The sequence below is a fragment of the Perognathus longimembris genome, chromosome 1, assembly GCF_023159225.1.
Source record: "Perognathus longimembris pacificus isolate PPM17 chromosome 1, ASM2315922v1, whole genome shotgun sequence".
Taxonomy (NCBI): domain Eukaryota; kingdom Metazoa; phylum Chordata; class Mammalia; order Rodentia; family Heteromyidae; genus Perognathus; species Perognathus longimembris.
Genome location: NC_063161.1, coordinates 154,590,053 through 154,613,338, shown reverse-complemented (window position 1 = coordinate 154,613,338; position 23,286 = coordinate 154,590,053). Strand labels below are relative to the sequence as shown.

Below are 23,286 nucleotides of genomic sequence, written 5' to 3'. Positions count from 1 at the left end.
CACATAGGAGACATTTTGTACATACTCATGCCAGTACCTTCTTCTTAGGGCCAAAGATTATTCCATTATTTTTTTGGACTAGAGTCTGGGCACTAGATTCATTTTTGCATTTTTAACCTAGCCTTTTCTTTGCCGTATCTGTGCTATGCTAACAATCTTTTGTGGATATCTGCTAATTCTTTTAGCTGAAAATTATTATATTGCTGGTATTATATTACTATTTTCTGTATGTGTTCATATGATGTATATATAAAAGGTGATTTCATTGTATATTTTAACATTTCAATCTCAGGAGACAAAAAATTAAAAAATAAAGGGCTATTAAAGTATTTTGTAATGGTTATATCATGTTTCCTAGACTTTCTCTCTCTCTTTTTCTTTCTCTTATAAGTAAAATGTTTGCAATCTGTCTTCTATATCCTCATAGCATCTTCCAGTACCACCTTTTCATGTAATACATACCTAATAAGTCTTCTTTGATTGTCTCCATAGGAATAGCAATATTAACAATTATATTAACAGAAGCACCTACCTAGTGCTATGGTTGGCATTTAACATGCATCATCTCTAATGCAACAACTTTTGTTGTTGTTGTTTTGATGGTACTAGGGTCTGAATTTAGGGCCTCCCATTTGCTAGGCAGGTGTTTTACCATTTAAGCTATACCCTAGGCTCCTTTTGCTTTTAGTTGCTTTTTAAAAAAAATAGAGCCTTATGTGTATACTTGGGCCAGCCTAGACCATCATCCCCCAATTTATGCTTTATGTAGTTAGGATGTCATGGGCTACCACACCCAGCTTTTATTTAGTGAGATGAAGTCTTGCCAACTTCTTGACTGGTCTGACTTGGAACTGAGATCCTCTTGATTGCTACCTCCACAGAAGCTAGGATTATAGATGTGAGCTATGGCTTTGGGCTAGTACAATGATCTTATAAGGTGTAGGTATTGTTGTTTACAGATGAGACAGCCTCAGAGGGATTAGACTATCTTGCTAAAGTTATGTAACTAGAAGGTAGTAGTGTGATAATATTTTATATCCGTCTTTACATAAAAGTATGTGTGCTAAACCACACTTTTAAGTTCTCTTTGCTTTCTTCCACAATTATAGACTATAATGTTCCTAAGTATGATGTTCTTGACTTTTTAAATAATGACTTTGTAGAACTAGAAATCCCATTGCAAGCCAGATGTGGTGGTAAAGTCCTGTAATCTCAAAATTTATGGGACCGAGGCAAAAGATTCTTAGGAGTTTTAGTTTGAGGCCAACTTGTGCTACACAGCAAGATTTTACCTTAAAAAAACAAAAACAAATCTAACTTCCTCTCAAAAGAATTCTCATTTCCCTGTTTTTCTTCCTTATATCTCACTCTGTGCTTTCCTGTAGTTCTTGAATGTCTCTTTAGTTTTGTCTTGATGTTTTAAAGTCTTAATAGTCTGCCTGGCTAGTCTGTTGATTCAGTAAATACCTGTCTCTGTTGTATAGAACACATACTGAAAACACTTTATCATTCATCTTGTCCACTATATTCAAAGTTCTGTATATCTTAGTGTAGTTCCCATTCATCTCTTTATACAGAGCCAGTTTAATTAAACACCTCTTTTAGCTATCCCTTATTTGCCTTGTTCACCTTCATACCTGAACAATTACCTTGTTCACTTTCATGCCTTAAAAATTATAAATAAAAATAGCTGGGCGACAGTGGTAATCTAGCTATTTGGAAGGCTGAGATCTGAGGATCATAGTTCTAAGTCAGCCCCAGCAGGAAAGTCTGTGAGACTCGTCTCCAATTAACCAAGAAAAAAAAACACCAAAAACTGTTCGTGGGGCTATGGCTCAAGTTGTAGAGTGCTAGCCTTGAGCAAAAAAAAGCTGAAAAATCAGAACTCAAGCCCTCAGTTGTAGACCTACACACGCACACACACACAGACACACAGACACAAAGTGAATGAACAGATAAGTTTTTGTGGGCTGGGAATATGGCCTACTGGTAGAGTGCTTGCCTTGTATACATGAAGCCCTGGGTTCGATTCCTCAGCAACACATGTATAGAAAAAGCCAGAAGTGGTACTGTGGCTCAAATGGTAGAGTGCTAGCCTTGAGCAAAAAAAAAAAAGATCTTCAGCTTGAACTCTGATACATCTAATAAAGAAGAGGATTTTTGCTTGCTCTTCTCCCATTCATTTCTTGAAGTTACACCCACTTTAAGTGTCTTGCAGCATATATTGGAGAAATGCATAGTCCCCTTTTTGTTCTTATTGGCCCATCTTGCTGTCTATTAGATTTCAATAGTTGACTCTGATTTAATTTCTAGGGAGGCTCCATAATATTCCTATCCATGCTTTGAAATGTTGACCCTGATATTCTGGCTAGACAACAGCCTGCCTGGTGGTCATTCTTTAGTTAGACTGAACCTCAATGATGTCTGAATTCTTAGACTATGTTTCATCTTTAAAGCACAGCTTAGCACTTTTGGTATCCTGAAGCATGCTAGAAAAGTAGAGTTAAGAGTCCATTAGTCATGTACCTCTTTTTTTGGTGGTAGTAGGGTTTGAACTTTAGACCTTGTGCTAGCTCTATTTACTTGCTCAGTTACTGCTCTACTACTTGAGCCACAACTTCAGTCCTGCTATTTGCTGGTTATTTTGGAGATGGAATATCACATCCAGCTGACTTGGTACCAAGTTGTTTCAGCCCCCTAGCAGGAAGAGTTACAGGCATGAGCCACTAGCAACAGATGCACACATCTCTTGAACACATGCTGTCCCTGGTAAGAAATGCCATGTCTAATTTCTTTTGATCTTCCTTGGAATTTTGGACAGATAAGCATTTATTCACTTCATTCTTTTTCTACTTTTTTGGTGTGTGTGTGTATACGTGCATGTGTGAGTGTATATGCAGATGTGTGCATGTGTGTGTGTCCACATGCACGTGCATGCTCTGGGTTTGGGCATTGTCCCTGAGGTTTTGTGTTCAAGGCTAGCACTCTACTACTTCTGCCTTTTGGGTGGTAAATTGGAGATCAAAGTCTCACGGAATTTCCCTTCCACACTGGTTACAAACTTTGATCCTCGGGCTGGGAATATGGCCTAGTGGCAAGAGTGTTTGCCTCGTATACATGAGGCCCTGGGCTCGATTTCTCAGCACCACATATACAGAAAATGGCCAGAAGTGGCGCTGTGGCTCAAGTGGCAGAGTGCTAGCCTTGAGCAAAAAAGAAGCCAGGGACAGTGCTCAGGCCCTGAGTTCACGGCCTAGGACTGGCCAAAAACCCAAAAAACAAAAAACTTTGATCCTTAGATCTCAACCTCCTAAGTAGCTAGGATAACAGACATGATCCACTGGTGCTGGGCTCTTTTCCTACCTTATATTTTTTGTTAAGATAATATCATCTGTTGTTTTTTTCCCCCCTTTGTTTTCATTCCCCACTAGAAGAATCAACATTATAGATATGATGTGTTCTGTATTTTTTTTTTTTTTTTTTTGCCAGTCCTGGGCCTTGGACTCAGGGCCTGAGCACTGTCCCTGGCTTCTTCCCGCTCAAGGCTAGCACTCTGCCACTTGAGCCACAGCGCCGCTTCTGGCCATTTTCTGCATATGTGGTGCTGGGGAATCGAACCTAGGGCCTCGTGTATCCGAGGCAGGCACTCTTGCCACTAGGCTATATCCCCAGCCCCCAGATATGATGTGTTCTGATGAAACATTCTTTTTCCACTTTTATTCCATCTAATTCTAGTTCGTCCTTTAGAATTAGAAAGGATTTTAGAGGCCATCTGGTCTAGACACTGACATTCTTTGTGAACTTACTGTGAGACCACACGATGAGAGAAATTCTCTAGAGTAAGATCCTTTTAGTATCCCTGTAACTAAAACTTTGTAGATAAGCATGACGATGGTGTAGTCAGAAGACTGTTCTGTCAGGAATGACTTCATATCAGATTCACAACATTTTAAATTTTATTGTTTTAAAGTGACATTTGGGTAAGTGGGAGTATAGCTTAGTATGCCCTTGGTTCAATTCCTGTTAACATGAAGAAAAACAAAAGAGGTGTTAGGAAATAATATTTTTTCCATAGTTGGTTATTACCTTTATTATTTGAGTCTCATGACAAATGCTTCTTCCATAATTCCTGGATGCCTCAGAATCCTATGCTAGGTGCCTAGAGAAATACATGAGCCTGTCTTCCAGAACTTTGAAGTCTAACTAGAAGACAAGGCTTTTTATGAATGAAATGATGAAATTCCAAATAACAGTGTACTTTGTATCATATATACATATATATATTTCTGAAGTTTTGTTTATGTAATTTGTATTATTAATTTCTTACCTAGAGTGGTTGTATATAAGTCAGACATATATCCCAAAATGCATATTATAGTGACAATATGTTTATATTTCTGGGTCCTATCTGTGGAATTCCCAGTGCAGTAGATAGGCTGGGGCCCACAAATCTGTGTTCTACAAAAACTCCTTGGGTAATTCTGATTAAGTAATGAATTCTGGGGTGTATAACATTTTATGTAGTTCAGCAAACTATTACTATGCCTATATTATAAAGATGAGAAAATTGGAGCTCAGATTAAATGACTTTCCCAAGTTACTTACTCACAAGTAGTAAATGGCAAAGCCAAAATCAATACTAAGTTGCCTGGCCAGCATGCCTCAAAGATTTTATTCTTTCTTTTTTTTTTTGGGGGGGGGGGGAATGTTGTTGGTACGAGGGTTTGAACTCAGGGCCTAGTGATCTTGCTTGGCTTTTAAATTTAAGCCTGGAGCTCTAACACTCGAGCTAAGCTCAACTTCCAACTTTTTTTTAGAATTTTTTTTTTCCTTTGGCCAGTCTTTGGGCTTGAACTCAGGGCCTGAACACTGTCTCTTGCTTCTTTTTGCTCAAGGCTACTAGCACTCTACCACTTGAGCCACAGAACCACTTCTAGCTTTTTCTATATATGTGGTGCTGAGGAATTGAACCCAGGGCTTCATGTATGCAAGGTAAGCACTCTACCACTAAGGCCATATTTCCAGCCCCAAAGATTTTATTCTTTCTACTCTGCTCCGCCTATTTCCATACCATTGTAGAAAGAAGCTACGCCTGAAGCTTTAGGTATTGAGGAGTTTGTGACTTCTTGTTCCTATCCTCTGTCATCTATGGCCAGGCTTTAGGGACTTTTCCAAATCCCCCTATACTAAACAAAAAAATATATAGCTAGGGGCTGGGGATATGGCCTAGTGGCAAGAGCGCTTGCCTCGTATACATGAGGCCCTGGGTTCAATTCCCCAGCACCACATATACAGAAAATGGCCAGAAGTGGCGCTGTGGCTCAAGTGGCAGAGTGCTAGCCTTGAGCAAAAAGAAGCCAGGGACAGTGCTCAGACCCTGAGTCCAAGCCCCAGGACTGGCAAAAAAAATATAAATAAATAAATAAATAATATCTATCTATCTATCTATCTATCTATCTAGATAGATAGATAGATAGATAGATAGATAGATAGATAGATAGATAGATCCTGATGGTTTATGCCTGAAATCTGAGCTACTCAGGCAATTTGAAGCCAGTATAGGCAGAGAAGTCTGAGAAACTCTTATCTCCAATTACCAGCAAAGAGATTGGATTGGAGGTTTGGCTCAAGTGGTAGAGCTCTAGTCATGAATGAAAAAGCCAAGTAAGAGTGTTAGGCCCCGAGTTTAAGCTCTGGTACTGGTAACCCCCCAAATTATATGAAAAATTATAAGAATTATAAGTCACCAAGTAATCTCATATCTCAATAGCTATAAATGTTTTGATATATTATAGATTTCAAATACAGTTTTATAGCTGTCTCCATGTAGATCCTGCACTTTTACACTTTATATTAGAGATATGTATATCTTTAACTTCCCTATAACTTTATTGGTGATTTTTTGGTAAAGAAATCTATTATTTTTGTGTATTAGTTTTGAATCCAGCCAATTTACTGAACCCTTATGAGTTCTAATATACAGTCTCATCTTCCTGAATATAATAGTATTTTTTTTTATAAACTTGATGTCAGTTAAAATTTTAGGCTATTTTCCCAATTTTGTATTTGTTGGAGATTTATATTTGTTAGTAGTTTTCACTTGCAAATAATGAAAAGCTTATTTTGAAGGGAAACTTCAAAAAATACAGTTGTTGGGCTTGACTTAGGGGTAGAGGTAGAGCATTCACCTAGTGTGAACAAGACTTTGGGTTTGATCCCAGCAACAAAAAGGAAGAAGAAAGAGGAGGAGAAACTCATAATCATCAGTTTTCCCCAAACATTCCTAGTTAGGTAACAAGTGCAAAGCTTTTTCCTTTGCATCATGTTGACTTAGGGGGTTTAAAGCATATTGGATAATTTTCAGTATTTCAGTTATTCATTTGATGCAAAAGTTATCTCCATATAATGAATTGTTTAACAACACTATAAATATTTCATAGCTTTCTTCTTTGTTATATGAAAAGATGTTCTATACTTGATATATAGATTTCTTCCCCCAATCTGGAACTAGCCATTTCTCCAAGGAGTTTTGGTTCCTTTCAGAGACCATAACCTGAGTACTAGTGATATTTACTGGATTAGATTTTTCCTTGTAACCTTTTTTAGAGGGTGAAGCAGAGAAAAAATAAAATAAGAAGAAGCATGTTTTGAGATTTTTTTTTTTTAGATAGGATCTCATGTGTAACCTAGATTCTCCTCAAATTTGCCTTAGTCTTCCAAGTGCTGGGGTTACAGAGGAATACCTCCACATCTGACTAGAGCTGTTTTGATTTTATATATGCTCTCATTGTTTCCAGGAGAGAAATACCATCATCCTTAACATAACATGACTACTAAAAGGACTTTAAGGCTGTTTTTTTTGTTTGCTTGCTTTGGTTTTTGTCTTTTGGATGTATTCCAGAATGTAAAATGTTGGAATGTAAAATAGTTGTGTTGTAAATTTCCTTAATACAATTCCTCTCTTTATACTTAAACTGCCAACTCATTATTATACTTAGTCTCATTTATTTCATTTAGCTTTTGATTTCAGAGGCTGTGCGTTTTTGGGGGAGCGCTTATTTTTATATATATATATATATATATATACACATATATATGTAATTTTTTTTGAGATTGCACCTTTAATTTGGCAGATGCAGATGCTGTTCTGGTTGTGTCTGGTTGGAATGTAGGGTACTGGACATAGGACATAGGGTATGAGAGAATAATCAGGAAAGCTCTCAAGTTTCTGTCATCTAGGATTGAGTTGCTGTTAACTGAGAATGGAAAGATTGTGGGAAGGATTGATTTGGGGGACTATCAAGTTTGATCTGGACATGCAAAGTTTTTTTTTTTTTTTGTTTGTTTGTTGTTGTTGTTTTTGCCAGTCCTGGGCCTTGGACTCAGGGTCTGAGCACTGTCCCTGGCTTCTTTTTGCTCAAGGCTAGCACTCTGCCATTTGAGCCACAGCGCCGCTTCTGGCCATTTTCTATATATATGGTGCTGAGGAATCAAACCTAGGGCTTCATGTATATGAGGCAAGCATTCTTGCCACTAGGCCATATTCCCAGCCCCAGGACATGCAAAGTTTTTTTTTTTGTTGTTGTTGTTTTTCCTTTTGTTAGTCCTGGGGCTTGGACTTGGCCTGGGCACTGTCTACAAGCTTCTTTTGCTGAAGGCTAGCACTCTACAACTTGAGCCACAGCGCCACTTCTGGCCATTCCTGTTTATATGGTACTGAAGAATCAAGCCCAGAGCATCATGCGTGCTAGGCAAGCATCCTACCTTTAAGCCACATTCCCAGCCCCATGGACTTGCAAAGTCTGAGATACCAAGTAGACACCCAAGTGGATATGTCAAATATAAAGTTTGGCATGTGAGTCTATTATTAGGGGCTACTTAGGGCCAGAAATAACATTTGAGACTTAGCAGCACATAGAAGATACCTAAGTTTTCTTGTTTATTTATTCGTTTATTTGTCAATCAGTCAAGGTATTTTTAAAAATTTTTTGCCAGTCCAGGGGCTTTGGACTCAGGGCCTGAGCACTGTCCCTGGATTCTTTTTGCTCAAGGCTAGCACATTGCCAATTGAGCCACAGCACCACTTCTGGCTGTTTTCTGTATATGTGGTGCTGGGAAATTGAACCCAGGGCTTCATGTATGTGAGGCAAGCACTCTTTCCACTAGGCTATATTCCCAGTCTCTCAAGGTATGTTTTGAACATTTTGCAGAATATACATGTTATGTATTTGATGCCTTTTTTTTTTTTTTTGGCAGTACTGGGGTTTGAATTCAGGGCCTTGCTACTTGCTCATCTAACTCTCTTGAGCTATTCCACTTGAGCTATATCTCCAGCCCTGAGTTAGTTTCACTGATTATTTTGGAAATGGAGTCTTATAGAGGTTTCCGCCTGTGGCTTTGCACTTCTTCACTCCTTTGAGTTTGGATCCTTTGGATTTGAGAGAAGGGGATGAGAGGGACTGGGCAGCAACAATAAAACCAGAGGTGGGACTGTGACTCAAAGTGGTAGAGGACTAACCTTGAGGAAAAGAGCTCAGGGGCAGTGCCCAGGCCCTGAGTTCAAGCCCCAAGATTGACACCCCCCCCCCCATATAGTACCTGGAATTGGTGGGTATAGGGCATTAATGAGGTATTTTACTCTTTTTGTGTGCTATAAGAAGGAAGTAAACAATGGAAGAGAAATAGATAACTGTTGGAGCAATGTCCTTGAGTTGGTATTAATTATAAAGAAGGGGTGGCCTGAGAGAGAGGTTCAGCCATGGTATTGGGTCAATGGCTAGAAGTGCAGGAGAGAGAAAGCAAAAGCTCTTTGTTGTTATTACTGTTTTTTCATGGCACAGGCAGAAAGAGAGGAAGAGGGGAGGTATTTTCTCAAACTAGAAAACTAGTCTGAGATGGAAGAGTTAGTATATCATCACAGCAAACCTAACCTTTCTGATAATAGCTGTGTATTTTAGTAAGTTACTACTATTTGCTATATTTCAGTTTCTTGAGAGCCAGTAGTAATTATCTCTTATGAACCCAAGGTGAAAAAACACCTAGTATTATACTTGGCTCATAGTTTGTTTAATAAAGAATCATTTCTTTCTCAAGTGTAGCCATGAAATTGTTAATAGATTACATGTAGAGTGGTATTTGTAATATTGGAAATACCACTTTAGTCCAATTGTGAAGTAAATGTACAATTAATATGCTGTTTTCAAATGTAAACTTAATATGTTGTTTAAGTATACTTTCATGTTCAGAATCTAGAATTGAATAGTCAGGTTTTAGTTACCTATGGTCACCCTCATTCTGAAAATATTAAGTGGAAAATTCTTAAACAAGTTATAAATTTTTAATAACTTAAATTCTAAGATATTATAATCTATTATTGTTAATCTTACTGTACCTCTTATAAATTAAGTATTTATATATAGAAACAAGCATTATAGTCATGCATGGCTTCACCATCCAAGAGACATTCTGAGGAATATTATTAGGTAATTCTGTTGTCCATAGCACAGTAAGAATATGCTTACACAAACTTAAGATGGCTATGACATCATTATCTTCTCTAACCTTACGCTATCATATACTCACCCGTATTTGACTGGGAATGTTCTGTGATGTACTACAGCATATATAAGACCCTTTTCATGGTTCCCAGGCATTGCTGAGGGTGTGGGAACCTATCCCCCGCAGGGGGCGGGGGTGAGGGTGCACTTTTTTACCTTCTGCTTTTCTGATTCATTGCCACTGGAGTCTAGAGAGAAGCTGGGTACTAGTCACTCACATCTGTAATCCTAGTTAATCAGGAGGCTGAGATCTGAGGATCACAGTTGGAAGCCAGCCTGGGCAGGAAAGTCTGTGAGACTCTTTATCTCTAATTAACCACCAAAATTCAGAAATGGAGCTTTGGCTCAAGTGGTAGAGCACTAGCCTTGAGCAAAAGAAGCTCTGGGGCAGTACTCAAGTTCAAGCTCCAGGGCCAGCAAAAAATAAAAATAAATAAAAATCTATAGGGATATTTGATAAACTTGCCTCACTAGACTATTAAGAAGGTAATTTTAGTTACAAATTTAGAAAGTTCTTAAGTGAATATTTAAGAGTTCTGCTGATGTCTCTTAGTTTAATTTGATTTTACTCAAGAGTAGAATAAAGTTGAACCTGTTCATTTCAGGTTTTAAAGTCTCAAGTTGATTTATTAAAAAAAATTAAACTATGGGCAGTTTCTGGTATTCACAAAATGAAGAAGCATAATGATCCCTATGTATTTATCATCTCTTACCACCTTGATTGATATTCAGATTAAATGATCTTTGGGAAGATCTGGAACTGACTTGTCTTGATTTACTACTGAATGAGAAAGAAAATTCTGATGTAGTAGTAATTTAATCTGAATTCTCTCAGTCATTATTTTATTTATACAACAAAATTTATTGAGTCCCTGATTAGTTCTTTAGCACCTTATTGGCCAAGAGCAAAGAGTGCAAATCCTCACCCTACTGCTTACCTGGTATCCAGACCAGTCAAAATATTATAAGCTAGGGCTGGGGATATGGCCTAGTGGCAAGAGTGCTTGCCTCGTATACATGAGGCCCTGGGTTCAATTCCCCAGCACCACATGTACAGAAAATGGCCAGAAGTGGCGCTGTAGCTCAAGTGGCAGAGTGCTAGCCTTGAGCAAAAAGAAGCCGGGGGGGGGGTGGGCTGGGGATATGGCCTAGTGGCAAGAGAGCTTGCCTCATATACATGAGGCCCTGGGTTCGATTCCCCAGCACCACATATACAGAAAACGGCCAGAAGTGGCGCTGTGGCTCAAGTGGCAGAGTGCTAGCCTTGAGCAAAAGGAAGCCAGGGACAGTGCTCAGGCCCTGAGTCCAAGGCCCAGGACTGGCAAAAAAAAAAAAATAAAAAAAATATATATATATCTTCTAAGCTTGTTTCCGCATTGTTGTAATTCTATACTCCACCTCATAGTCTCATTGTGAGATACACTGGCTTGCATGTTTCCTAGAGTGATTCCTCTTTTTCCTAGTCCTCATCTTTGTCATCCAGATTTTTGTGTTAGATGCCATTGGAGTCTGTGAGAGAATAGATGTGACCGTATCCTTAACAAGCAAGAGTTCCAAAATCACAAAGTATGAGAGCCATGAGAAATCGTTGGTGTCTTCTAGTTTGGTTTTACTAAACCCAGAGAGAGTTAGCAAATAGTACAGTATTACATGGCTGGCTGGTGGTGGTAAAGCTGGGCCAAAACTCAGGTGCCTACCTACTTTTCTTATAGGGCAACCATTCCATTCTTGTCTGACTCTTCCCCCTTCCTTAATCCATAGTCCTTCTAAATTGACAGTCCTGGCCTATGTAGTTTCCAAAGCTCTGCCCTTTCATTATGCAAACATTGAAGTTTATGTGAAGCTTTCTGCACAATATCAAACTTGAGCTGTCCCGAGATGCTCCTTCCTTAAGATTCCAGGGCAGACTTTTTAGAGAAGGTAGGCAAGCTGTATGTAATCACAAAACTCTTTTTATTTTCTCTTATATCTCAGCCCAGGAGTTAAAGTCACTGTTTGAAAAAAAATCCCTCAAAGAGAAGCCTCCAAGTTCTGGAAAGCAGTCCATATTATCTGTGCGCCTGGAACAATGTCCTCTGCAGCTGAATAACCCCTTTAATGAGTATTCCAAATTCGATGGCAAGGTAAGTAAAAGCCTGAGATACTTTGTCCCCGCCCCCTTTTTTTTCTTTGTCCCTTTTAATAGAACTACAGTTGTGTAGTGTTGTTATTTTTGCTGTTATTACTATTATTATTATTATTAAATTTAAAGTTTCAAAAGTGCTTTGGTAATTATAGAATGTCACTCACATTTTCTAGATATAAAAAGGTAATAAGAATTTAGGCACAGGGTTATTTCATAGTAATGTATTAAAATAAAACAGTCCTGATATCCTTCTCATTCTTTTTCTGTACTTATAGATATTTGAAGACTGTTTTAATCCCCCTAAATATGTACATACACATTTTAGAGAGAAGAAGGAATATACATACTTATTTTCCTGTTTTATCTCCTAACTATACCTGAGAATTTGGCCTAATTGGATTGTATTGTGTTAACCAGTGTCTGCTTGTATCTGGAAAGTCTTGACGTGGTACCAGGAGGCAGTTTGCATCGTCCTGTCTGATTCTTTACATAGCTGCAGGATTTGTTGAGGTTTGAGCTCCATTTCAGATTTCCAGGCTATTCTTTTGCATTTAGTCATTCACTGCAGGGGGATCCTGTTTGATACTTGCTATGGAGGATGACTTTTTTTTTTCTAGTTATTTCTAACAATTATACTGTTATAAAATTAAAGTACATTTGTTTTCCTTTTAGAAAAATGACTACTGTTTCAGATGGAGCCTGGTTCCATGTGTAGCATCCCTCCCCCCATCCTCTGCTGCTCTGTACCTCTATGCTGCACTGAGCTGAGCAGAGCCTTTTTCAGGAGATAGTAGCAGTTGATTTTTATATTTCTTGCTATTATGTTTGCTGTTTGGCATGGTTGTGGGATGCTGAGTGATAGCTTGAAGGGGTCATGTACAGTTTGTCTTATTTCAGCACTATTGCAATTAATAAACATACAGCGCTTTGCTTATGTTTGCATTTTTCCTTTTCACATGCTAGTTCTGTAAGTTGTCATCTTGAGCAGAGAGATATTTTTCCTAAAAACATTTTGCCTCAGAAATTCAGCCTGTTACTATAGGTTGAAGTCAGTATTAATGGCCATGAGAAGGTGAGGTTGTTGATATTTGTAGGGAGGAAGAGAAATAGCAACTCTGTTTCTAAAATGCAATATTATAACAATTGCCTTATTAATGTATTATAGATAATGTATAAATAACATAAGGTTGGTAACATACTCTGGAGTTTCCTCAAGAAATTGTAGATTGAACTGATGAAGATTTTTTTAACCTGCTTTTGGGCCGCCTTCTTCCTGTAGTAAAGTAGGGAAAAGAAGGAAGGTTTCAGGGGACTAAAATATCAACCTTAGGAAAATGGTGGGTTGGACTGCAGAGGATTACAAATAAATATATTACAGTTAAATTAGATAAGTGAGAAATTGCCATTTAAGTTAGGATATAAGGATAGAACTTACTTGCTTCCACTGTGGGATATAATCTCATAGTTTAAGAACATAATTACTAAAAGGATTATGTGTGTTAATGCATTCATGCCCACAAAATGGCTCAGACTTTTTAAAATATGGCACTCAGAATTTTCTTGTATCTTTAGGTTGAGTTTAGATTTGTCAGAAGTTTGTAGGCAGCTGACTTCTGAAGTTCAAGGAGAAATATTTTTTAAAAAGCATAAGCCATTTCCTCAGTCACACAGGAATTATTTTTGTTAGATATGTGTTTACACTGAAGTCTTTTTGTAATCTGCAAAGGACATGCACACAGAATAGTCACTATTATACATTGTTCAAAAAAGATTTATATATTGAAAAGTCTATCTTATGCGATGCTATTTTCTTATTATCCTATGTAATGCAACTGCTAAAATACAATTAAATCCTTGTTCTCATCTATTATTTAATATTGATGCGTTTGGCAGATACGTAATGGAAGTGGCTAATATTTGAAGGATATTGTACTGTACATATTAAATTAGTCTTTCTTTATCTTTCTGAAATGCATCAATATAATATTCAATGACATCTCTATGATTAATAGAGAATTATACTTGAGTCAAGCCTTTTTGTAACCTAGAAATTAAAATGACTATTCAAATAACACCTCAAAATGATCAAATTAGCATTTTGTGATTGCATAATAATGGGATTGTAGTAGTTATAACAGCACCATGGCTGCCTCTAGAGTTAAGATCATGTCAACCCCTTGGTAATAAAGCCTTTTCCGTGCAAGTCGACTTTAATAATTTCCAGATTGATTCTTCCCATAAATCATCCGACCCTCAGCACTAAATTTTTGTTACTGTTGTAACTTAAAATTATTTTATTTTTATTCAGCTCATATTTAAGCAATGTTTCCATCTCGGAAAATTAGGAAGAGGAAAATAACATTGTTCTGTTTACTATAATTTAGAACTCACACTCAAACAAGTATTTTGTAGTTTTACATTCCTTCTTTTTAACCCATACAATGGAGAATGTAAAATTTTCTCCTAAGATGTATATTGTCAGTTCTACTATGTATTCAACATAAATGATAAACATGTAATAAACATGAAAATAAAATTTAGTTCTATTTAAAAAAAAAGAAATGAAATAAGTGTCCTGTTTTAATGATTCACTATCTTGTCATTGGAATTGCATGCTTTTACCCTAGATATAAGAATTCTCCGTGTATTTATTTTGATCTCGCTTTCATCCCATCCCTGCTCCTCTTGTCCCTATAATATACACATATATATGCACATTTTTACATACATACATCTACATGTATACATATTATTTTATATAGCAACTTTTTATTCCTGCAGCTGGTTTGCGGCTTATTATTCTTTTTTTATTGTGCTTGGTTAATACTTGTTTAATGCATAAAGTTGAGAGGGAATAGCTATACTTAGTCCTGTAGTTGCAGGCCTGTTGTAACTGTAACAGATCTTTAGCATACATGTACATGCATATATGTACGTATATGTATATATATATATAATATATACACACAAACATATATATGTATCTTTGTAAATGTGTGTGTGTGTGAGTGTGTTAAAGCCATAAAATATGTAGAGTTTTTTTTCCCCCTACAAATATGCACAATGCTTTTCTTGGGAATAATGCTTGCCTTATTTACATAATTAACTGAGTTGCTTAGGTCTCTTGGGTAAATGGTACATAATTGGGGAGAGAAGGGGACAGGGAAGAGTTTGGGGTCTAATTAAATATGCTAAAAAACTACTTAATTATGTATTTCCTCAAGAGACTAACTGCTGTAAAATCTTCCTTAAGATTAAACTGTATTAGATTTAAAGAAAGGATGTTGTTTTGCTTTGGAATTACAATAGTATTGTAGTTAAGCAGGTGAATCTAGAATCCTTAACTATTTGAGCAAACTGAATTGTTGGTTTTGGTGAGTCTGAGAGTAAATACCTTTGCTTTTGTGCTATATTAAAACACATATCTTCAAGCAGTTATTTCTACAGCTGGCCTATAATTTATAATTTTAAAAATTACTGTTGGTTAATAAAATTTTAAGGCATGGAATTGAGAGGGAACAATAGTACTTATGTCTGTATTTTGTTGAAGTTAGGATTTTTTTTATCTTTTTCTTTTGTAGCTTACATCTTTAGCAAAATGATGATGCTGTCTGTGATTTGTTTGGGATCTATATGTTATTCTGCTTACTGAGCATTTGAAAGAGGTTCAAGGTAGTCTGCAAAAGAACTTTAGGAGTTGCTTTGATCAGATAAGGCAAAATCAAGCTTAGTACTTGCCTAAGTTTCTTGGCACTCTTGAGAAAGGACCTTTTATTAATAAAATAAAGCCTCTTTCCAGGTTGAGACATCAGAAACCTTGTTGCTCCCGCCCTTCTGATTTCGTTGAATGTGAGAAATATTGGTTATGCCTGGATTGCTTGAGGTGATATGGGAAGCACCCTACTGATGGGCAGTAGACATGCAGCACCAGTTTTAAATGCTCTGGAGTATGCAGGTTGTCTTTTCTTCTTTCAAATGAGAATTGATTGATTGATTGCAGTGCTAGGGGTGGAACCTAGAACCTCATGCATGCTAGGTAAGCACTGTACCACTAAGTTGCATCCCAGCCCCAAGACTGTGAATAAGTGCACACGTGTACGTGCACACACACACACACACACTGATCCTAGAGCTTGAACTCAGAGCCTAGGTACTGTCCCTGACCTTTTTCACTCAAGACTAGTGCTGTACCACTAGAGTTTTTTGGTGGTTAATTGGAGATAAGAATTTCATTGATGGGGCTGGGGATATAGCCTAGTGGCAAGAGTGCCTGCCTCGGATACACGAGGCCCTAGGTTCGATTCCCCAGCACCACATATACAGAAAACGGCCAGAAGTGGCGCTGTGGCTCAAGAGGCAGAGTGCTAGCCTTGAGCGGGAAGAAGCCAGGGACAGTGCTCAGACCCTGAGTCCAAGGCCCAGGACTGGCAAAAAAAAAAAAAAAAAAGAATTTCATTGATTTTTTTTTTTTTTTCAGCCTGCGCTGCCTTTGAACTGTGATTCTCAGATCACAGTCATGGTAGCTGTGAGCCCCCATCACCTGACTGAAGGTTATATTTCAAGAAGGAAATCTTAAATTTGCCCTCCTATGCCTTATCCCATACTTAAGGAGGTTTTTCTAGAATAACACCTCTATTCTGGTCAAACTGCACGTATAAAATCTCATTTGACTATAAGAGGTTTTAAGTATTAATTTCCTGTAGGTACACTTAGTAAGAGATGGTATTGATTATAAATTGTATCATCTCAGTCTGGCATCACTAAAGAAATCGTCAAATAGGATAGTATAAAAGATAAAGTTCCCTGCACAATGAAACAGCCTCTAATTTAGCATAGTTAGAAAACTGACCTGTTCCACAGTAAGAAGTCAGGTTTCATGCATTTACACACATAGTGTCATCAGGCTACTAAACTTCAGTAATGCTTGTTGAGGACTCAAGACACAGTACTTCAAAATATGACACCTTGGAGTAGTGAGTATTTTATAGCTGACGTTTGAGAAGTGACAGGAAGGTGCTCTTCTCACCTGAAGCAGGTCACAAGATCTTCATGTGAGGGATATTTTTCCCATCCTAGAGGAAAGGAACCCCCTTATCTCTAAAGATGGAGGGAATCTTAATAGCCCTTGCTGTTTTTCCCCAGACTGTCTGCACTTGCCTCATACCTTTTGTCTTCTTGTAGTTTTTGAGGACTTTTTACTTTATCATACAATAACCAAACACACTTATTTTTTGAGGTCTCATTTCCTTATGAAGATTTTGTATCATGTAAAGTTTATATTAAATAAGGTCTTGGGGCTTGAATCAGAGCCTGGATACTGTCCCTAAGCTTAAATTTTTTTTTTTTTTTTAATTCTCAAGGCTAGCACTCTGCCATTTGAGCCACAGCTCCACTTTTGGCTTTTTTGGGGGCTGGGGGTGGTGGTGTTTAATTGGAGATAGAGTCCCATGGACTCTCCTTCCCAGGCTGGCTTCAAAATGTAATTCTCAGATCTCAGCTTCCTGAGTAGCTAGGATTACAACTGTGAGCCACGTGTGTCCAGCTGTTTGTCTATTTTTTGTTACAGATATACTAGTAAAGAATTGAGAGTAGAATGAAAAGATGGTTTTCCCCTACAAAGCCCCAGAATGAAATGATTATAGTATATCTTCCCCCTGTGGATGGAGATGAGGCCTGTTTAGTAGTACAGAGGAAATAGCAAATACCCCACTGTTGTTGCTGTCTTTTCTGAAGTGGGGGAGTGAGAATATCTCTCTTGTAATTTATTAGGTCATTGACAGAAAAAAGTGAGGGGAATCTGGATTTTTGGTTAGTGTTCTTTTTTGTTTAATGGTTGTGGGGCTCGAACTTGGGGCCTAGGCGCTGGTCTTTTTCTCAAGGCTAGCACTCTGCCACTTTGAGCCAGAGCCCCACTTCCAATTTTCTGGTGGTTCATTGAAGATGAGAGTCCCACAGACTTTCCTGCCCAGGCTGGCTTTGAACTGTAATCCTCAGATCTCAGCCTCCTGAGTAGCTAGGATTACAGGCATGTGCCACCGGCACCCAGCTTAGGTGAGTGTCACACAAGGTGTGTGACAGACTATGTGAAGCTATTTCACATGGAAGGATAAAGAAAAATAATTTCATTTATTTGTTTGTTCATTTGTTTACTCATTCATTGATTGGCAATAGCTCTTTTTTATTGTAAAAGTGATTAGAAAGGTGTTACAGTTACATAAGTCAGGTAATAAGTACATTTCTTTTTGAATAGTGTCACCCCCTCCCTCATTTCTCCTAGTCTTTCCCCTCCCTTCCCCCCACCCCCTCAAGTTGTATAGTCAGTTTCCAACATAGTGTGTCTAGTGAGTATCACTGCCAAATTGGTTCACCCTTTGTCATGTCACTGTTTCTGTGCTTCCTCTTCTCCTCCCCAAATCAGATAAACTATATACAAGACAGAGGGTACAGAAATGAAAAACAGTGACAGAAGGGAAAACAAAACAAAGAAACAAGAACTGCAAGCAGTACAATTAAAAAAAAAACTTGTTTCCATTTCTTGGAGTTCATTTGGATAAGCATCATTTTATATGATCATATGCACATAGCACAATAGCTATTTATTATACATCTGTTAGAAAGGTAGTTGGATATTAGTAACTGCTTAGAAGTTTAGTAAAATGTTAAGAATCTTACTTACTTGATTCAGCTCAATTCTACACTCTAAATATAAGAGGAATGTTTGCCTTGACAAGTGCTTAAAAAGCAGAACCAGTTCCAGTTCGTATAGACAACTGTGACTTTGATTGTGTTAACTTGTTAGGAAGTAACCACTTCTCTGTTAGAAACTGTTTTAACAGGGAAACTGCAGAGAGCATGGGGGAAGGGGTAATTCATGAGTGCTAATTGCTTGGCTGTTAATTTTCATAAGTGTTGATAGAAGCAGTTCCTTAAATTAAACTTTGTTTAAAATGTATCAGGGGAAATATTCCACAATGTCGAGCCTGAAGTGAAAATTAATATGAATGCTGTGGCAATTAACACATACTGGTTAATAGCTTTTAGCAGCATTTTGGGATGATAGTCCTTAAATACATTTTTGCATGCTGCTCTTGTTTCAGCATTGTTCCAGTCTATGTCTGGATAATTATGAACAAATGTTTTCTACAATTATTGGGATTAAGTAGCTCTCTTCAAAGAAAGTCACTTAAAACTTTATAGAAAAGCATGAAGCTACTAAGTAATATGGCAAATTTAGAAAAGGTCAGAGAAATTGAATTCATGTTTTTTAAAAAAAGTGCCCTTAGAGGAAAATGCTTCTCATCTGAACTTGGAAAAATTACTATTATCATGGGAATGATCCCTTCTAATACGTTAAGTCACTTAGACTTCAGAATCTTTTTCCAAAAAATTATAGCCTAGGCCTCTTAGTATTGGCTTTGTTTCTCTTCCAGCAGCTCTTGCTTATTGCCTCCTGAGCTGATGCAGTGGCCTTGAGTCTGAGGGCCTACTGGCCTGCCTTTTCTTCCACCTGCCCAAGCTCCACTGCTTCCCCTCCTCCCCTCCCCAAGAAAAGGTGGCTGAGAATAAAGTTGGCTGTATAACACTGTCTCCCTTTCCTTCCCCTTCTCCTTCCCCACTTCTTTAATAAGAGTCCTCCTGGGGTTCATAACAAGAACCCAGTAATGAGACAAATCCAGGTTGATTGTGTTTTGAATTAAGAGCTGTCTTGTGCTTCCATTGGCTTTATTTTATATACCTTTTTAAGTAAAGAAAAATGAAGTATCAACATGATATTAACAGTTACTGTCTTGGATACTTTTCTCTGTGACTGTATTTTGCTAGCCTTTATATAAATCAGTTTTTGTTAGTCATTTCTATCCTAAAAGAAGGCATTAGGTATATTCTATCTTTTCACACTTTGGGGATCAAACTCATTATAGACATCTTTCGGTGAGATTACTTTCTCTCCACCACTCTATTGACATTCTCCTCCTGGTGTCTGATGGTACATTGGAATTCCCTTGGGATTCTTGTCTGACTGGTTTTCAAAATAAAGAGGAATCTTAATAACAAACAAAAACCTTTTTAGCATCTTACTGTGAAGTTAGTCCATGCTGAATTGTTAAAACTAGTTTGTGTTCTGAGTTCTGTGTCTAGGCATCACTTCTGCAGTTTGTTCTGAATGATTCCAGACTCTGCTTGGCTTCCTCTGGTTACATAGCCATCTTCTCAGCCCAGTGTCTCACACCTGTAATCCTAGCTACTCAGGAGGCTGAGATCTGAGAATCACAGTTTGAAGCCAGCTCAGGCAGCAAAGTCTGTGAGACTCTTATTTCCAATAAACTACTCAGGAAAATCTGGAAGTGGTGCTGTGGCTCAAGTGGTAGAGTGCTAGCCTTGAGCACAGAGTGGCTCAGGGACAGATCCCAGGCCTTGAGTTCAAGCCCCAGGACCGGCAAAAAACAAACCAAAACATTCATCTTCTTTTCAAAGGTAGAATGTCACTATTTTCAAAGCTCTTCAAATAAGGCAGAATTTTTCAGTTGGAAGAAAATATCTGTTGGCTTACATTAAGATCCTAACTTGATACTCACTTTCTATGTAATATTGGGCAGACTATTTTGTCTCTTTTATTTTTTTTTTGGCCAGTCCTGAGTCTTGGACTCAGGGCCTGAGCACCGTCCCTGGCTTCTTCCTGCTCAAGGCTAGCACTCTGCCACCTGAGCCACAGCGCCCCTTCTGGCTGTTTTCCATATATGTGGTGCTGGGGAATCGAACCAAGAGCTTCATGTGTAGGAGGCAAACACTCTTGCCACTAGGCCATATTCCCAGCCCCCATTTTGTCTCTTTGCACCTGTTTTCATGTCTACAAAATGAAGTTTCTGATAATCTTAAAATATTGTAAGGATTCAATGTAGACCACTTTTGGCCCACGTATGCACCTAGGTCACCATCCTTCTGACAGGGATATGTTACCACAACCAGCCTCTTCCATTGAGAATGTGTCTCGTGGACTTTTTTTGGTCTGGGCTGGCCTCAAACTGTGATTCTCTCAATCGTAGCCTCCCAGGTAGCTGAGATGACAGGCATGTGCCACTAGGCCCAACTATTGATTGAGAAGAGGTCTTGTGTGTTTGCCTGGGCTGGCCTGGTATCATAGTCCTCTCAATTTTAGTTTCCTAAGTAGCTAGAAGTACAGATATGATCCACCAGTACCTGGATTATTTTCCTTAGTTTGTCTCTCTGTCTCTCTTTTATTTTCCCTTGTTGTTGTTGTTGTTGAAATGGTTTGTAATTACTACGTTACCCAGACTGGGTTTGAATTCTTGAGCTCAAGTGATTTACCTGCTTCAGCCTTCCAAATAACTGGACATACAGCTTAATTTTCATTCTTTTTTTTTTTTTTTTGCCAGTCCTGGGGCCTGAACTCTGGGCCTGGGCACTGTACCTGAGCTTCTTTTGCTCAAGGCTAGCACTCTACCTATCACTTGAGTCACAGCGCCACTTCAGGTTTTTTTCTGGTTATGTGGTACTGAAGAATTGAACCCAGGGTTTCATGCATGCTAGGCAAGCTGTCTACCAGTAAGCCACATTCCCAAGCCAGAGTATAGCAACTTCTTTTTTGTTGTTGTTAGTGGTGGTTGTGGGGCTTGAACTCAGGGCCTGGATGCTGTCCCTGCACTTTTCTGTGCTCAAGGCTGGTGGTCTGCCACTTGAGCTACCGTGCCACTTCCAATTTTCATTCTTTAAAAAATAATATTAAGTAGTTGTACAAAGAGGTTACAATCTATGTTAGTTTTGAGTACAATGCATATTGTTTAGTGTTACCCTTTCATCAGTCCATCATTCCACTTCCCATCCCTGCCATTAATTTTCATTCCTAATTTCCATTTATATTTACAAATGGAAACTTGAGTTCCAGAACAGGAAGGGCATATGTAGTAAAAGGAACACAGACATGTTAATTAGAAGAGATGAGAATTAGCCCTGTCTGTGGCATTTTTGCTATGGGTTCTCAGGCAGTTTACTTCCCATCTGTGAGCTTCTTTGCATTTAGGAGAATTGGCTTATATGACCCCTTTGGTTTTAAGGTTCTGTAGTTTTGTGATTGGTCAGGTGATTGGCATGGTTAATATTAATGACCTGTAGAGAGTTGTAGAAAAGAAAATTTGAACTTTTTGGGGGGCATGAATTCTGAGGCCTGAATTCAGCATCTGTGTCTTTGCTTGGCTTTTTCACTGCTCACAATTTATGACTTGAACCACACCTGTAGATGAGCTTTTTTGTTTTTGTTTGATTAATTAGAAATGGAGTCTGGATTCAAAGCCTGGATTGGCTTTGAATCTTGATAATCAGATCTCAGCTTCCCGAGTAGCTAGGATTACTGGTGTGACCTAGTGCCTAGCAAAAAATGAGTATATAGTCTTTCCTTTTGGTTATTATAACAAAGGTATGATATAGGCCACAACATCTCTATTTTATAGATGAGGGAATGGGCTGAGGGAGACTAAGTGACTTGCTCTAGAAGACTAATAGATGGCAGAGTTAGTACAAAACTCCTGCTTCCTTATTCCAGGAGCAGAGCTCTCTTTCCTGTATCGTTTTATAGACATTGTTATGAAGAAAACCACTGTTAATATTTGAAAATTTTCAATAATGAATTCAAGATCTGATAGACTGGTCTAGCTTTGTTGTTGTTGATTTGGCCATACAAAAGATTGAACCCAAGGTATCATCATGCATGCTAGGCAAGCACTCTACCACTGATCTATGCTCCAGCCCTTTTCGTGTTTTTTGAGAATTGGCCTTACCACCTTTCTGCCTAGGTTGACCTTGAATGTCGTAGAACTTGTGATCCTTGTGCCTCCTCTGGGATTACAGGTATATACCACCATATACTACTGGTTTAGATTTTCTTATCAGTTGTATGGGTTGAGTTAGTTACTGCATCTTGTAAGACAAAATCCCATTACTTGTGAAAAGGAAGTAAGATAGGGGCTGATGAAGTGGGAATGGTTCCTTATAGAATCCAGTCTGTGTTCCACAGATACTTTGTTTCTATTGATTTCTCTGGCTTTCCAAGCATATTCATTTTTACATTGCCATTCACCCAATAAATTACAAAGCAGCCACACAGTACTATTTCATTCCAAACATTTACTCTATACTGGCTCTAGAAATAAGATGTGGCTAAGTACCCTGGAAGAACTTGAAGACAAGAGTGCTTGTGTAGTCAGCAAGTGAAGGAACCACACTTTTTCTGTGGGGTTGTGCCCAGTGCTGGGACTTTGACAATGGTGGGTGACTTCAGATGTATCTGATTGAGCAGAGAAATGGACTGGTGAACAGTGAGCTGTAGAATAAGTGACAGGTACTGGAGTAGAGATCATTACAGGAGATTCTTGGAGCGTGGAGCAGCATTGACGAATAGTAGGTGAGTGGGAGCTTTGATCTGACCCGGCTTCTTATCTAGTGTGTTTGTCTCAATTTCTGTTTATTAATTCCTGAAGAGCAGAGAGTTCAGCTCTGGTCATTCTTATAATAAAGCCTAGAATGGTACTCTCCACACACAAATGTGGAAAAATGTTAAAATGGCAATGATAAATTTCAAATGCCATTACTCTT

At 38.2% G+C, this 23,286-nt stretch overlaps 1 protein-coding gene across 4 annotated transcripts in view; it reads left to right on the top strand.

The window, feature by feature from the left end:
- Positions 1–23,286, top strand: part of Mapkap1 (MAPK associated protein 1) — a 239,235-nt gene that overhangs the window by 37,453 nt on the left and 178,496 nt on the right. For all 4 annotated transcript variants that reach the window (XM_048342838.1, XM_048342813.1, XM_048342831.1 and 1 more), the window contains exon 4: positions 11,532–11,680. In XM_048342838.1, the coding sequence (XP_048198795.1) occupies positions 11,532–11,680 (149 nt within the window). The remainder of the gene's footprint in view (positions 1–11,531; positions 11,681–23,286) is intronic.